Source organism: Vicugna pacos, chromosome 1 (assembly GCF_048564905.1).
Source record: "Vicugna pacos chromosome 1, VicPac4, whole genome shotgun sequence".
NCBI lineage: Eukaryota > Metazoa > Chordata > Mammalia > Artiodactyla > Camelidae > Vicugna > Vicugna pacos.
This window is the reverse complement of record NC_132987.1, coordinates 2,614,761-2,628,875: the sequence shown is the minus strand read 5'-3', so window position 1 is coordinate 2,628,875 and position 14,115 is coordinate 2,614,761. Positions and strand designations below refer to the sequence as shown.

The 14,115-nt window shown below is 46.6% G+C and overlaps 1 protein-coding gene across 4 annotated transcripts in view; it reads right to left on the bottom strand.

Annotated features, from left to right (window-relative positions):
- Nucleotides 1–2,835: 2,835 nt before the first annotated feature.
- CPNE4 (copine 4) overlaps nt 2,836–14,115 on the bottom strand; it is a 390,855-nt gene continuing 379,575 nt past the window's right edge. For all 4 annotated transcript variants that reach the window (XM_072971211.1, XM_072971204.1, XM_006205278.4 and 1 more), the window contains 4 exons: nt 12,404–12,455; nt 10,502–10,635; nt 5,096–5,332; nt 2,836–3,436 (listed from right to left, as the gene is read on the bottom strand). In XM_072971211.1, coding sequence (XP_072827312.1) covers nt 3,302–3,436; nt 5,096–5,332; nt 10,502–10,635; nt 12,404–12,455 — 558 coding nt within the window. In that variant the 3' untranslated portion in view covers nt 2,836–3,301. The remainder of the gene's footprint in view (nt 3,437–5,095; nt 5,333–10,501; nt 10,636–12,403; nt 12,456–14,115) is intronic.

Here is a 14,115-nt window from a genome sequence, read left to right as displayed (position 1 = left end):
GAATATGGCAAGTGGCTGGGGAGAGTGCAGGAGGGAGCTGAAACAGGGATTATAAAGTGAGTTTGGGGTCGAGAGCCAGAGCATCTGCGTTCAAATCCGGGTGATGCCTTTGGATAGCTGCGTGACCTTGAGTTAGTTACCCAAACTCTGCGTGTCTCTGTTTCTTTTTTAAAAAATTCTTTTTTTTTTGGAGTAGTTAAGTTTATTTATTTTTAATGGAGGCACTGGGGATTGAACCCAGGAGCTTGTGCATACTAAGCACATGCTCTACCCCTGAGTTCTACCCTCCCACTGTCTCAGTTTCCTTACCTACAAAATGAGACTAATAATACTATCTACCTTACAGGGCTGTTGGAAGAGTTAAATGAGACAGTATTCTCTCAAGCACTTAGAACAGCGGCTGGTGCACAGTTAGCTGTTATTTTTATTATTTTTTTTGAGCAGGGCTTGAGTCTGGCTGTGACAAGGGACGTTGACTTCCTTAAGGTCCCGCTAGGAAACCTGGACTCTGTCCTCACCACCCAGCTCACAGATCCCAGGAATCCTGACATGAATGTTGGAGATTCAGACAGATATTTGAGACTGACATGAATGTTGGAGATCCAGACAGATATTTGAGACTGACAGCCACAGCCAGTTAACCTGCCTGTTGAATCTCCAGGACTAGATGTTGACCAGGGGGCACATGAACGCGTCCACGCATCCCTTCTCCCACACACTCACTCATTTGATCAGTCGTCTCTGTGTTCATTAAGCATCTACTGAGCGCTTACTATGTTCCTGGCACAAAGGCATGGAAGTTCCTGTCCTTGTTCTGGGTTAGAAACAACCACCAGCTATTTCTACAGGACAAGGTTCAAGTATTTTAATTCCTTGTCTGTTAAAAACAATGACCTACATGCTTCTGTGGGGCTGTGAAGGAGCTATTCTTCACCCAGGGCCACATCACCAACAGGAAATAAATCACTGTTCAGAAATTGCCTCGAGGGGGTTCCTTGAAAAACTAAAAATAGACTTACCATATGAGCCAGCAATTCTACTCCTAGGCATAGATCCAGAGGGCTCTAATTTGAAAAGATACACGCACCCCAATGTTCACAGCAGCACTATTTACAATAGCCAAGACATGGAAACAACCTCAATGTCCATTGACAGATGACTGGATAAAGAAGCTGTGATATATATCATACAATGGAATACTACTCAGCCATAAAAAAGATAAAATAATGCCATTTGCAGCAACATGGATGGACCTGGAGATTGTCATACTAGGTAAAGAAAGCCATAAAGAGAGACACAAATATCATATGGTATCACTTCTATGTGGAATCTAAAAATATGACACAAATGAACTTATTTATATTTGGAGTTCAGGATTCGCAGATACACGTTACTATATATAAAATAGATAAACAACAAGGACCTACTGTATAGCACAGAGAACTATATTCAATATCTTGTAATAACTTATGATAAAAAAGAATATGAAAAGGAATATATATTTATGTATAACTGAATCACTGTGCTGTACACCAGAAACTAACACAACATAGTAAATCAATTATACTTCAATTAAAAAAAAGAAATTGCCTTGAAAAGAAAAACAAGACTATAACTCTTAGAAAAATTTTATAAGTACCCAATTTATTCATAAAATAATTTATTCATAAAATAATACAGTTTAAGTATTTATGATTTTTTTCCAGTCATACATTTTTACCATTATCCCCAGACGTGCATTTGGCTGACACGTACTTGCAAGGTGAGGATCTGTAGTTCTAACACTGGAATCATGCAAGGCATTTGATTGGTTTGTTAACACTTCCCTCCTCAACAAACATAAAGTCAACAGATCGATTTTACCTTGAGGTTGACTTTCCCATCTCTCTGACCAAAAATGGAGTACACCCTGTGCCTTTTTTGCTGACAAAACACTTTTCTGTTTCTCTGCAAGAAGATTATACAAGTGAAACATGCATTCTTATGGTTCAAGACAGGCCAGTTTATAGCAAAACAAAACACCTTCACCCAAAGCAGCGACTCCAGGCCTTTGGGTGGATAGAGTCTGTGATCAGGAGGGACAGAGAGGAGGAAAGAAGCCCCGCTACCCTAAGTATGAAGGTCAGCCTGGTGGGCCGCCCTTCTGGAGGGCCACCCACGTGGCCACCTGCAGTGACAAGCTCCCACTGTCCTGGGTCTACTGAAGCTCTTTGAGTCCACTCCTGGGGACTGACATCAACACAGGACCATCAGGCCGGGGCGGATGACACCTCCTTTCAGAGGGCAGGGCTGGCCAGGAGGACCACTCCCTAGTTGGTTTAAGGAAGAGGTGTGACCACCATAAAGCAGGGGGTGGGGGTGCAGCTTCTGGAATCAGTCTCATTAGTTTCCACTCCCACCTCGGAGCCAGGGGAGAAGGGCCGTTCGCCAGCAGATGAGGTGCTGCCCAGTTTGGGAGGGCCTCTGCCACCACCCCCTGAAATCTAGAACCTCTGTCTTAGAACCGCACTGGCATCACCTGGGACTTTGTTAGAGCTAGAATCCTGGGCCCACGCAGACCTGCTGCATCACAGTCTAAATTTTAACAAGCTCCTCCGGTGATGTGTACACACAGTAGACTCGGAGGACCACTTCAGGGAGCCCATCTCCAGGTGGCTAAACCTCTTCTTCAGTGGAGAGACCATTCTCAGCAGGGAGGAATTAGAAATAGATTAACAACTGCAATAAGCAGTGTGATATGTATCTGCATGACTGGGACATTGTGCGGTACACCAGAAATTGACACATCGCAACTGACTGTATGTACTTCAATTAAAAAAAACAACAACAGTGTGGTGGTTTTTTTTTTTTTATTTTAAACATGCAAAATACAGTCCATGCAGCTGCCATTTTAAAAAGTCTCTCACCCTGTAGCAGATAAAACCAAATATGTGTTGGCTATCAACGTTCGAAGAGTGTTTCAAAATGCTTTACAGTGTAAAGGTAATAAGAAATTTAGCAAAATTTCAACAAACCTGTATAAAAAACGGATACAGATACCGTTTTACTTCAAGGCAAACATGCTGTAACGTAGGGAGTAAGGGATAATTATCTGTGTTTCTTTGTAAAAAGTCTTTTAACGATGCAAGGGCCTCATAGATCCAGGCCTCGGGGCTACACATGCAGAAAAAAAAATCGTCGATTAGTTAAAAATCACCAAAACGTGCTAGTTTTAATGTGTATGTGTGTGCTTCAGTACAGGAGCAGAAATATTAAATATTGGCAGGAGTAGTATTTCAGAACCCTGTAAAGTGCGTGGAGTTCATGGAGCTAGTGTCCGGGAAGATTCGTACACCTCTGATGAACATTTTGGCTTAATCCCTTTGCCGTTGTAATAGTCCACCACCTGGTTCGGGACTTCAGCCAGCACGCTCTTTGCCAGGGCTGCTGGAGACGCCTGCGGGGAAGAAGAAATCACCGTGACCGTGGCACCCGGCCCACAGACTCTGTCCCAGAATCAGACTAAAAGACGCAAGTCCTGCTCTGAGCCCCCTTCCTTCCTTCCTTCCTTCCTTCCTTCCTTCCTTCCTTCCTTCCTTCCTTCCTCCCTTCCTTCCTTCCTTCCTTCAGCATTTGTCCAGCATCTACTCCAAGCAAGAGTGGTCCAACTACTGGAAAATAAACCTTCCATTTCATAATTATATTTTTTCTTGCCTGCCTCAAAATGTAAAACTATTCACATCTGAGGATGGGTGAAAGTTGGATGGTTGGAAGACTTGCTCCATTGTTTTGTGTCTGATTGAGCTTCATATCCAGACATAGTTTCTGCTCCAGGCCCTACACTCAGGCTGATGAGGTCTATGGTTCTGCCACTGGGAAACGTACAGTCACATGAGGGAGACTGGTGGGGCAGAAACGAACCCTCCTGTGACTCAGAACATGCCTTGGGCTACAGACAGGCAGGTCACCTCGCACGGGAGCTGATGAGACATGTAGAATCTGAGCCTCACCTGAGCTGTGACTTTGGCACCTGGCTCTCAGGTTCTGAGCGACAGGTCAGCCCTCTGCAACCCCCCTTCTCCCAGGTCACTTAGCCTGTGTCCCAGCAGGGCATTTCTCTGTAAATTCCTGGAGGCAGGGACCCACAGCTCGTCATCTATGGTGGTCCCAGGGCTGGCACACGCCTTGCACACTTGAAGTGTGTGAGGGAGGGAGGGGCTGGGGACGAGGTTGCAGCCCTGCATGGCCCCAGGGCACTGCTTTAGCCCACAGGTGTGGGGGGGAGGGTAGGGAGAGGGTGGTTTGGGGAATATGATGATATTCCTAGGGAGGGAGCTCTTGGACCCCTCTTCTCACTCGGGCCAAGTTATGGGTGGTGGTCAGTCCTGTGGCTACCTCTGTCTGGCCAACAAAATGGGGCAGGACATCAGTCTGGAAGGACAGCCCTCTCCCCACCTTGGGCAATGTGCAAGCCAGCATATGCATGGACGAACATGGCACAACGGCAGAGAACTCCGCCTGCTCCAGCACGCCCCCCCGCGAGACGATGCCATGCCGTGCTGCCTTATGCCTACGCTGGGGGATGCCCTACAACTCGAGGGCTTGGGAACGTCCCCAGAGGGAATCTTCGGATGATTTTTTTTAAACCCTGTTGGTCCTTATGAGTTCAGATGCTGCTTTAGCAAACTGACCATAAACGACTGTTTAACATCATGCTTTGAACCAGCTTTGTCATCTTGCTGGCTCCCTCAGGCATGAATTAAATCCATCTCGGATGCTGCTTACTATATAATGATAGAGGATTTAGGTTTTTATCATTTTGAAAATATACTTTGCCAAGGCAACATAGGCCTCTGCCAGGGCACGTGGCTTGACAAAGAGAAGAAGGCCGAATTTCAACTTCTCTTGCAACCTGCCCAACTGTCCATGGCAGCCCTGGCGCACCAGAGACCCTAAGTTCTGTGGATGAGGCCATGCTGCAGTGAAACGCTGCTACACAGTTAGCAGGACTCCTCATCCTGCGTGGGACGTCCTGGCCTGGCAGGGACGGCTGGCCCTGCTTCACTGTGAACACTGGTGGAGAAACAGGGACTCCCCTCCCCCAAGCTATACATACATGTTTGAAGTTCCTGAAGGGCACGAACTGGACGATGTCACGGAGGACTGGCTCCCCCTTGGGTGACCTCAGGATTCCGTCATCCCCATCCAGCATCTGCATGTCGCTGAAGTCTGCGTTGCCCACACCCACGATGATGACTGACATGGGGAGGTGGGAGGCATGGACGATGGCCTCCCGCGTGTCCGCCATGTCCGTGATGACCCCATCAGTCAGGATCAGCAGGATGAAGTATTGCTACCGCCGATGGGACGTTGGGGGACAGACAGATGGGGAGACAAGACAAAGCCAGTTACGCGCCTGGTGCCTTCAGCACAGACCAACCACAGCAAGAGGGGTGACAGACTTTTCCAAGTGCCTGTGCTGACAGCCCGAGGACTGAGGGCTGGCAGTGAACGCAGCTCAAAGGCAGGCACGGTCACTGCGGGTTAATTCTAATTGGCACCTTAGTGACAGCACACAAAGCAACAGAGTCAGGAGGGCTGGCCTCAAAGCCTCGGCTCTGAGATGCTGGGAGAACCCTCAGCCCCTGGGGTCTTGGCCTCCCCATCTCGTAAGTGAGGGGTGGGACTAGACGGTTTATACCGGCCTCTTTAGCAGATTTTCAAGAGTCTAAAGTTGAGCTGCCTAGTACAATAGCCACTAGCTCCACGGGGTTCCCGAGTCCTTGAGATGTGACTGGAGTGATGGAGAAACTGAATTTGTAATTTTCATTCACATCAATTTAAATTTAACTGAAAAAAAATGGATACTGGATTGAGTCACTGGAAATCTTTTAAGTATATTTAGAACAACTACCTACTTTTTCAGTGATCAACTTATAAAATCTAAATAAAAACTGAGTATTTTTGATGATAATTTAGCATCCAAATTGAGATGATGTAAGTATCAATAAAATGAAATACACACTGGCTTTTAGAGACTTAGGACCAAAAAAATGGAAAATATTCTATCAATATTTTTTATACAGAGTATATCTTAAGATGATAATTGTTTTAGTTACAGTGGGTTAGATAAAATCAATTATTATTAAAATTAATTTCCCTATTTCTATTAACTTATTAATTATTTATTTTATTATGGTGTAGTCAGTTTACAATGTTGTGTCAATTTCTGGTGCGCAGCACAATGCTTCAGTCATACATGAATTATATATATTCATTTTCATATTCTTTTTCACCATGAGCTACTACAAGATATTGGATTTATTTCCCTGTGCTATACAATATAAACTTGTTTATCTATTTTATATATATACCAGTCAGTATCTGCAAATCTATTAACTCTATTTGTTTTATGTTGTTGGGGGGAGGTTTGGGTTTATTTATTTAATTTTTAATGGAGGGGCTGGGAATTGAACCCAGGACCTTGTGCATGCTAAGCACATGCTCCACCACTGAGCTACATCCTCCTTGCTCTATTATCTCTTTAAAATGTGGCTACCATTTACTGTTTACTATTTAAAGCTGCTCCATGGCTCCCATTATACTTCTCATGGCTGAAGCCCTGCTGGAGAGCTGAGGGCTGCCGTCTCCCCTCTGAGGCCGTGTACCCGGGCCAGTGACTGCCTTGCAGGTGCTGCCCAGCTCTAAGCATGTGGGGAGGAGGGTCCTCCGGCTCCAAGTCCCGGGTCTCAGCCTGCAGCCCCGCCAGGCCCTTCCCCCGGAGATGGAGGTTGGAGAGCAGACTCTGTACCCATCCGCACAGGGGGTCTGGAGAAGGAAGGCCCAGGGGAGGTCACCACTGTCGTCAGTGGCATCACGACAGCCTCCACATTGAGAGGGGAGGAGAGAGGTCACTGACATGCTGCTCCTGCCAAACGCAAAAGAACTCTGAGTATAATCTGCGAAGGGCGCCCCATCTACGGGGCGGGGGCAGTAAACACGGGACAAGTAAACCATTCCAAGTTGCCCTGTTTCAAAGGAGAAAAGCTAGACTGGATAATCACATTTGGAAAACATCTGGTTTGGAGAATCACACTGAAAAGGTTGCAAATAGGCTGGCAGTATGAAAGAGTTCCCATTTTTCTTGGTTAGTCTGAAAAAACCTGTTTCTAAACAAAATGTCTCAGTCAAAAGGACAACTGGAGAGAAGAGAAATTTGCACTGCGATGAAGACAGCACGTGTTCTGAAGGCTTTCCACACAGTTTGATATAAAGATGAACTCTGTTCCCGGTCCACTAACTGACTGCTCACCGAGTTCTAGCCCAGCAAGTTTCAAATCCATTCAAGTTGTAAATTTTCATCCATACCTATGCTTTTTGAGTTTTATATGTTCACAGAGAAGGTAGCCTGGGAGTTTGGAGGATGGTCTCAGTAGGGTGAAATGATGGAGGAGGTGGGGGTGCAGGGAGGAGGGGTGGCTTGGAGACAACACCAGGACCATAAATCACCCCCTCCCCCCCAGGATGTGTCTCGGAGGCCAAAGCAAACACCACGCCTGGACGCAGACTCCTGAGTCCCAAGCAGATGGGCTCCTGAGTGAATCCCACCTCTGTACCCCCTCCTCTGCTCCCCACCCTCCCCTAACTCCTGTCTGCTCTGATCTCCATGGTCCAGGGCATGGATTAGCCCCTCAGTCAGTGTCTCCAGGAACAAAACACCTGACAGTCACATGACCACATCAAGAACGTTTATGGCTGTCCTGGTCTAGAGTGGGTGTTGGGAAAATATTTTCTGTAAAGGGACTATAGAAAATATTTCAGGCTTTGTGGGCTGTGGTGGTGTCTGTGGCAATGACTTCATTCTGCCAGTGCAGTGTGAAAACAGCCACAGACAGAACTTCATAGGACCAGGCATGGCTGAGGTCCCATATAACTATGGACCCTGAAGTTTGAATGTCATATGACTTTTCTGTGCCATGAAATACTCTTCTTCTTTTGATTTTTTTCCAGCCACTTAAAAATGTAAAAACCGTTTGCAGTTTGCAAGCCATTGAGAGACATGCTGCACAATGTAGCTGACTTCTCCAGTAGAGCAGGGCTCTTAACCTGGGCCTCTGGACAGCTGAGTTGAAGGAATTCAGAAAGCCTGTGACACTGGGGTCAATTAAAGTTTTATTTTCACTAACCTCTAACTAAAATGTATCGTTTTTTTTTCACTATCAGTATCATCAACAAATAAAATTAGTTTTAGCCGTACTTGTGACTGAGTCACCAGGAGATATCACAGACTAGGTTCCTGTTTCATTACAGTGGCTGCAAATATCTCAAAATACCATTTACATTCAACACTACTGAGAAATTACAGAATTATCAGACCAGCCACAAATTCTCATCATTTAATTTTGTTACTCCATTTACGATGCTTCTATGTCACGTTTAAATATGTTTTGCTAAATGCATTTCAATCTAACTAGCTTATTTTATAATAACGTATTTTATTTTGTGCAGTCTAAGAAGAGTTCAAGGGCTTCTTCACCAGTTGCTAAGGGTGTCCCCGAAACAAAAAGGGTTAAGAAGCCCTGGTTGGAAGAGACTGCCAGGATTCTATAATCTGATCCTTCTTGGTTCAGTCTTGCTAGATCAAAACTCTGATGCAAATTTCCAGTAAAGCCAGCAGTAACGGTTGCTTCCAGAGTCAGCCAAGGAAAATGCTCATGAGTAAAACGGTAAAATCTTTGAATGCACTTGAGGTCCTGTTTACATAAGGAAGGGACTTTTTTTTTTTCTTTCTAGAAGAGTTTCACAAAATCAAGGAAAAAAATCCTACCGTCACAGACTTCCTGGTACAACTTGCCTGGAAGGTTCAAGGCTAGGACCCTTAGTGACCAAGAATAGCACAGGCCCTGGACCACACACTGTTCAGAAGACAGTAGAAACCTGTGGGGAAAAGCACCAGTGGTCCCGGCCTGTGGGAGGGATTTATTTGAGAATATGTGAATTAGCTACTTCCTGCATTCTCCCTTGACCTGCCCTTCAGAGCAGCCCCACCTGTCCCCGGGGAAGTGAGTCATGGCCACGATCTCATGCTGGCTGTTACCAGTACAGAACACAGACCTATGCCAGCTTTTCTTTCCACTCGAGTGGTCCTGGTGCCCCAGAGAGGCTGAGATGAGCCCAAATTGGGCTCCTGGGAGCCCTAGGGATCTGTTGGAGTGCTCTTGGTATGAAGGAAGTCAAGGAGAACAGACAAGTGTGGACCGAGCCCGTGCCCAGATTTACCAAAGACAGTCTGTTTTCTTAAAATCTGTTTTACAGGTTGGGTTTCTGAGCCAGGTATCATTTAATGAATTTGAATGTCAAGTTCTGGTGATTAAAATAAAAAGGTCAGAAATAAAATAAAATACTGATCCTGTCCAAGCCTATCCCTAAATCTTGCATCTGTGAGGATTCAGATTTGCTCTGAGGCCTCTGTGGGTTCGGCAAGATGGAGGTGCTGTGGACTTTGACAAGCGTGGTCTTCAGAGGGGTGTCAGGGAGGAGAGTCTGGGTGGTCTGGGTGGAGAGGCCAACGGGAGGACAGATGGAGAAGGGGAAGACAGGAACTCTTTCAATGAATTTTGCTCTAACCAAGAGTAAAATAAGGGAGAGCAGCTAAAGAGGAAAGTGGTGTCAAGGGAGAGCTCTTAACTTCAGTAGGAATTACTGGGAGCGTGTTTTATGCTACCAGGAGTGAGTCTTCCGTAGGAAGGAAAAGAACAGATGATAAGGAGAAACAGGGAGTGTGACACTAGGTCAGCATCCTTGGACACTGGAGGGCAACGTGCCCAGAGGAGGCGCTGACATGAGACGAGAGTGTGGTCCCTGGCCACCCACCGGAAGGGAGGGCTGGGAACACGGGCACAGCACACTGGGGGGCAGACGAGCTGAGGGAGGAAGACAAAGGAGGAGCACAGCATTTCTTTATGTGAATGCAGCATCTTGGAACTCAGGGCAAAATCATACAGAAAATTTCAGACATCAGTTAATAGTCTGCTAAATCTGAAAAAAGATCATCAAGCTAAAGAAGAAACATATTGATGTTATTAAAATGATAACACAGAAAAGCCATTATGGTAGTATATTTAACTCTAATATGTTAGGGAAAAAAGCAAACTGTTTGGTCTTGTAGCCTTGGTGTGCAATTCCCTTAAGAAAACCACTAAGAGAACGTGAAACAAGCCTTCACTGTGATGATGTGCATCACTTCACTTGACCCCAGGGCAGAACAACTGCCGTTTGCTTCTGTTTGGCCTCACTTGCATCTGTACTATGGGTACACTGGGAAGCAAGCTTATTTTTGGACAGTTTTTTTTCCTTTCCCAATCATCCTCATTTTTCAGATGAGGAGACTGAGGACAGGGAAGGTCAAGTCACTTGTCCAAACTCAGACAGGTAGAAATGCACATTTATTGCGAGAGTGGGGTGGGGCTGTGGCCAGTATCCAGGTAGAAAATGCCCATGAGCAGGCTGACCCTCTGCTTACCGATGCCTCCTTGGTGTTGGTCTCCTCGGACGCTGACTTGGCGACCTTCTGGATGATGGGGGCGATGTTGGTGGGGCCGTAGAGCTGGAGTTTGGGAAGGCAGCTCTGGTAGGCTTCCACGACGCCTTGGATTCCTGTCGTGAAATTGGCAAAGATCAACAGTTCAAGAGTCTAAATACATTTATAATCACACACACACAAATGAAGCATTCAGTCCCCCAAGCATCCTTATCAACAGCACAGTTATGGTCTCCAGATCAGAGGAAACACCCCCATCCTGGTATTGCTGCCTCTCCTCCTGCTGAAATCAGTCTCCTTAAAGGTTCAAGTCAAATGTGACCATCTCCACAAACGACCCCCTAAGGTCTCTCCTTACACCACAGATTTCATTAGATACTCGCATCATCATGAAAAGGATGTTACATCCACTCAACAGGTGGAGAAACTGAGGCTTAGAGAGGTTTGCCGTGGACTCAGGTGTCCTCTCAGAGCTGAGCTCCCAGCTCCAACCTCCTCTTGTTGTCACCCCATCTGGGTGACTCCACCCTAGCACGTGCCACCCTGGGCCACCTGTGTGGGTTACGGGTGCACACAACCGTCTCTCCTGGTGTTTGAATCCCTGTGTGGAGGACTTGCGACTAACTCCCTCGTGAGCTCAAGGCAGCTGCTCACCAAATTGTGACAACCAACACAGTCATCTACTGGGGACCAGAGTACAGATGAGGGACATCTACCACCATGGTCACCTCCTTGTTTAAAGCAGGGCTTCCACCCAAATTCTATTCTGTTCTGCCTTTGTATACATGCGTGTAATCAAATTTGTATGAAAATGCTTGAAAACACTGCATTCTCTTTGTGCAGCCCCTAAGCCTGCCATCCCAAAGTCAGGGAGATGCCAAGTCATTACGCTGCCTGGTCTTGAAGTTAAGTCATGTTGAGCAGAAGCTCTCTAGCTTTTCTGGTTCCTGAGGTTTTTGCCTAAGATACGCCAGTTTGATTCTTCTCCCAAAAGTACCAGGCAGCTGAATCCTAAGACACGAAACAGATTAACACTGGATACGCTCTTCATTCAGCTCTGGTGGAAAACCATTCTTATGGTTTAAGGGCGGGGGTGGTCTGGGATGAGGGAACCCAAAACTATAACAAACTGGGTGTGAGGGACTGTGAGAAAAAATCAGGATAGAGGGAAGGTCTGGGCTCAGAGGTTGTCATGTGCAGACCTGGTGACACTGACGTCACATTCTTGGACCGTTTGTGCTCAATTTGTGAAAGAAGCTCAAATGCTCAGACCCCCAACAGGATCTAACTGACCCATTCAGCCCCCACCTCCTTGACGAGCACAAGGGGGGAAACCCAGACATTCCCACCACCCCACCAGAAAAGCGTCTGATCACTTTCAGAGCAACACGTGTCCTCAGCTCTGTTTATTATTTAGGAAGCAGGTAAAATAATTCTGGGTGAAATTTCTCATCATAGCTGTCATTCTTCTGTGGAACCATGCCGGGAATTTCTAGCCGGAAATAGAGACCACGGACAGCGGCCTTCGAGAGGCTCTTGCTGGCTGACAACCATGAGGCTACTGGCTTGAAGACCTGGAGGCCACATCCTTTGCCCACATGCTGAGAGCGTCAAATGATTCCATGCTCCCCCCTCTCCTTAAACCTTCACAGAGGCGGTTGTGAAAAATAAACAGATCTCATCCTTTCCCACTAGTATTTCTCTGCTGTGTGATGAAGGCTCTTTGCTATCTTGGGAGTAGCATATTTATTTCGACACAGTGAGCCTACTTCTCGCCCAGGGACAAGCACACTGGAGGTACCGCATCAGGAGAGAGGCACTCAAGTGGGGAAGCACAAACAGAGGGGCCGCGAGACACTGGCTTTCTGCCACGTCAGGAGTCACCTGCGCATTCCGGGTTGTCTTCGTTAAAGTTGATTGCGAAGTCGTGAGAGACCTGGACACCCATTCAAATGAAAAAAGGAAGAAGGGAGAATTAACAACTTTAACCCAGTAAGGAGGCACTGGGGGGCGAGAGTTTGCAAGCACATGCCCATTTCATTCATTCTGTGTTAAGCAGTGGGAACCATTTTAAGCCTTGACACAATCAATCTGAGATGGAGGGTGAATTCGAAGCTCCCCGTGGAGTTGAAGGTGACAGGGAGATTTTCTAGAATCAGATACATGCTGGCAGGAGGGGAGAAGATGGCATCTAAAGAAATCCAAGAAAAGATTTCAGAAAAATGTAACTCCAAATAACGTCCAGATAGAAGTGGACACAGACTGGAGGCTTCAGTTTGGCTGAGTTCTATTTGGACCCAGTGATTAAAAAATGATAACCCAGTAACCCAAGCGTCTCTCATCATGGTCATGGTTACAAAGGCCCCAGCTAGGCTGCTGACGTTTAAGGCTCATTCCAGCATAACATACTGAACGGCCGGGCAGGAGGGACTTCACAGGCAGACAAGGAAAAATAGACACTGCTTTTGGAAAAGTAATCAAGTGACATACTTTGGAGCCTCCCAATGGTAATTCCTCTACCTGGCAGGACCCGGCAGGACCTACGCCCAAGGTCAGATAACATGTGGTTTACGTTCTTCTTTCTAAAACTTCATAAAGTAAGAGAGATGTCCTGGCATCTAGACATTTTTCCCGGGTCACTTGGAATTTCAGAGACTTCATTTCCAAGGCTGTTTCCCAGAGCGCTGACTCTCTAGGGGCTAGAAAATGGGTCACGTGTTAAAATCCCCCTCTTTTCTCAGTGGGGGGGGCTGTCAGAGCTGACACTTTTGATACCAGCCCACTTCCCCTTGCCCTTAGCTCCTCCAGGCAAGTATCAGCTGACTGCCAACTGTCTTATCTGCTTTATTTACCTTAAATTTTTCTCAGATCTCCTGAGCCTGCTTTACCTGCCCAAGTGACAGGATGAGAGTGTTGGGGAATGAACGTCCCCTGGGAGCCGGGGCTGACAGAAGGTGCTGTGCCTTCTATTTCCTTGGGGCTGTGCGCACACGGCACTGTCTCCCAGGATTTAGCTCCAGGTGCATTTCCGCCTCACGGCTCAGGTGCTCTGTGAAGGAGGGGGCATCCACCTGCCCACATTCTGGAACTGATTCCCACCTGAAGGGGACTACATCTCCTGAGTGCTGGTTAATTTTGCTATGTGTAATCCTTTAATTTTAGTGTTACCAAGACTTTTCAGTTTTCCCAGAGAAGCCAGAAATCTGACATTTTATATTCAGTTGTTTAATTCTTAAAAAAAAACTGTGGGTCAAATATATTTGTGGCCTGACTAATGCCTACAGGCCACCAGTCGACCACTCTTGTTCTATATACTTCCCTGCCACGTGTCCTTTTTTTTTCCCCAACAAATGCTTTTACAATTCTGTAGCCACGGAAGGCCAGTATGGGTTACAAAGCAGACAAGGAGGGGGACAGGTCAGGGAGACATGTCACGCCACCACTGCTCACCCAGCAGTGAAGGGAGATGGACTCTCTCTTGCACGGAAGGCCCTCGCTCTGACAGCCCTGGTCTGGGAACAGATGCCGGCATCTGCTTCCTGTCATGCAGATCAGACAAGGTCCACAAAAGAGAAACTGACAACTGGGCGGTATTG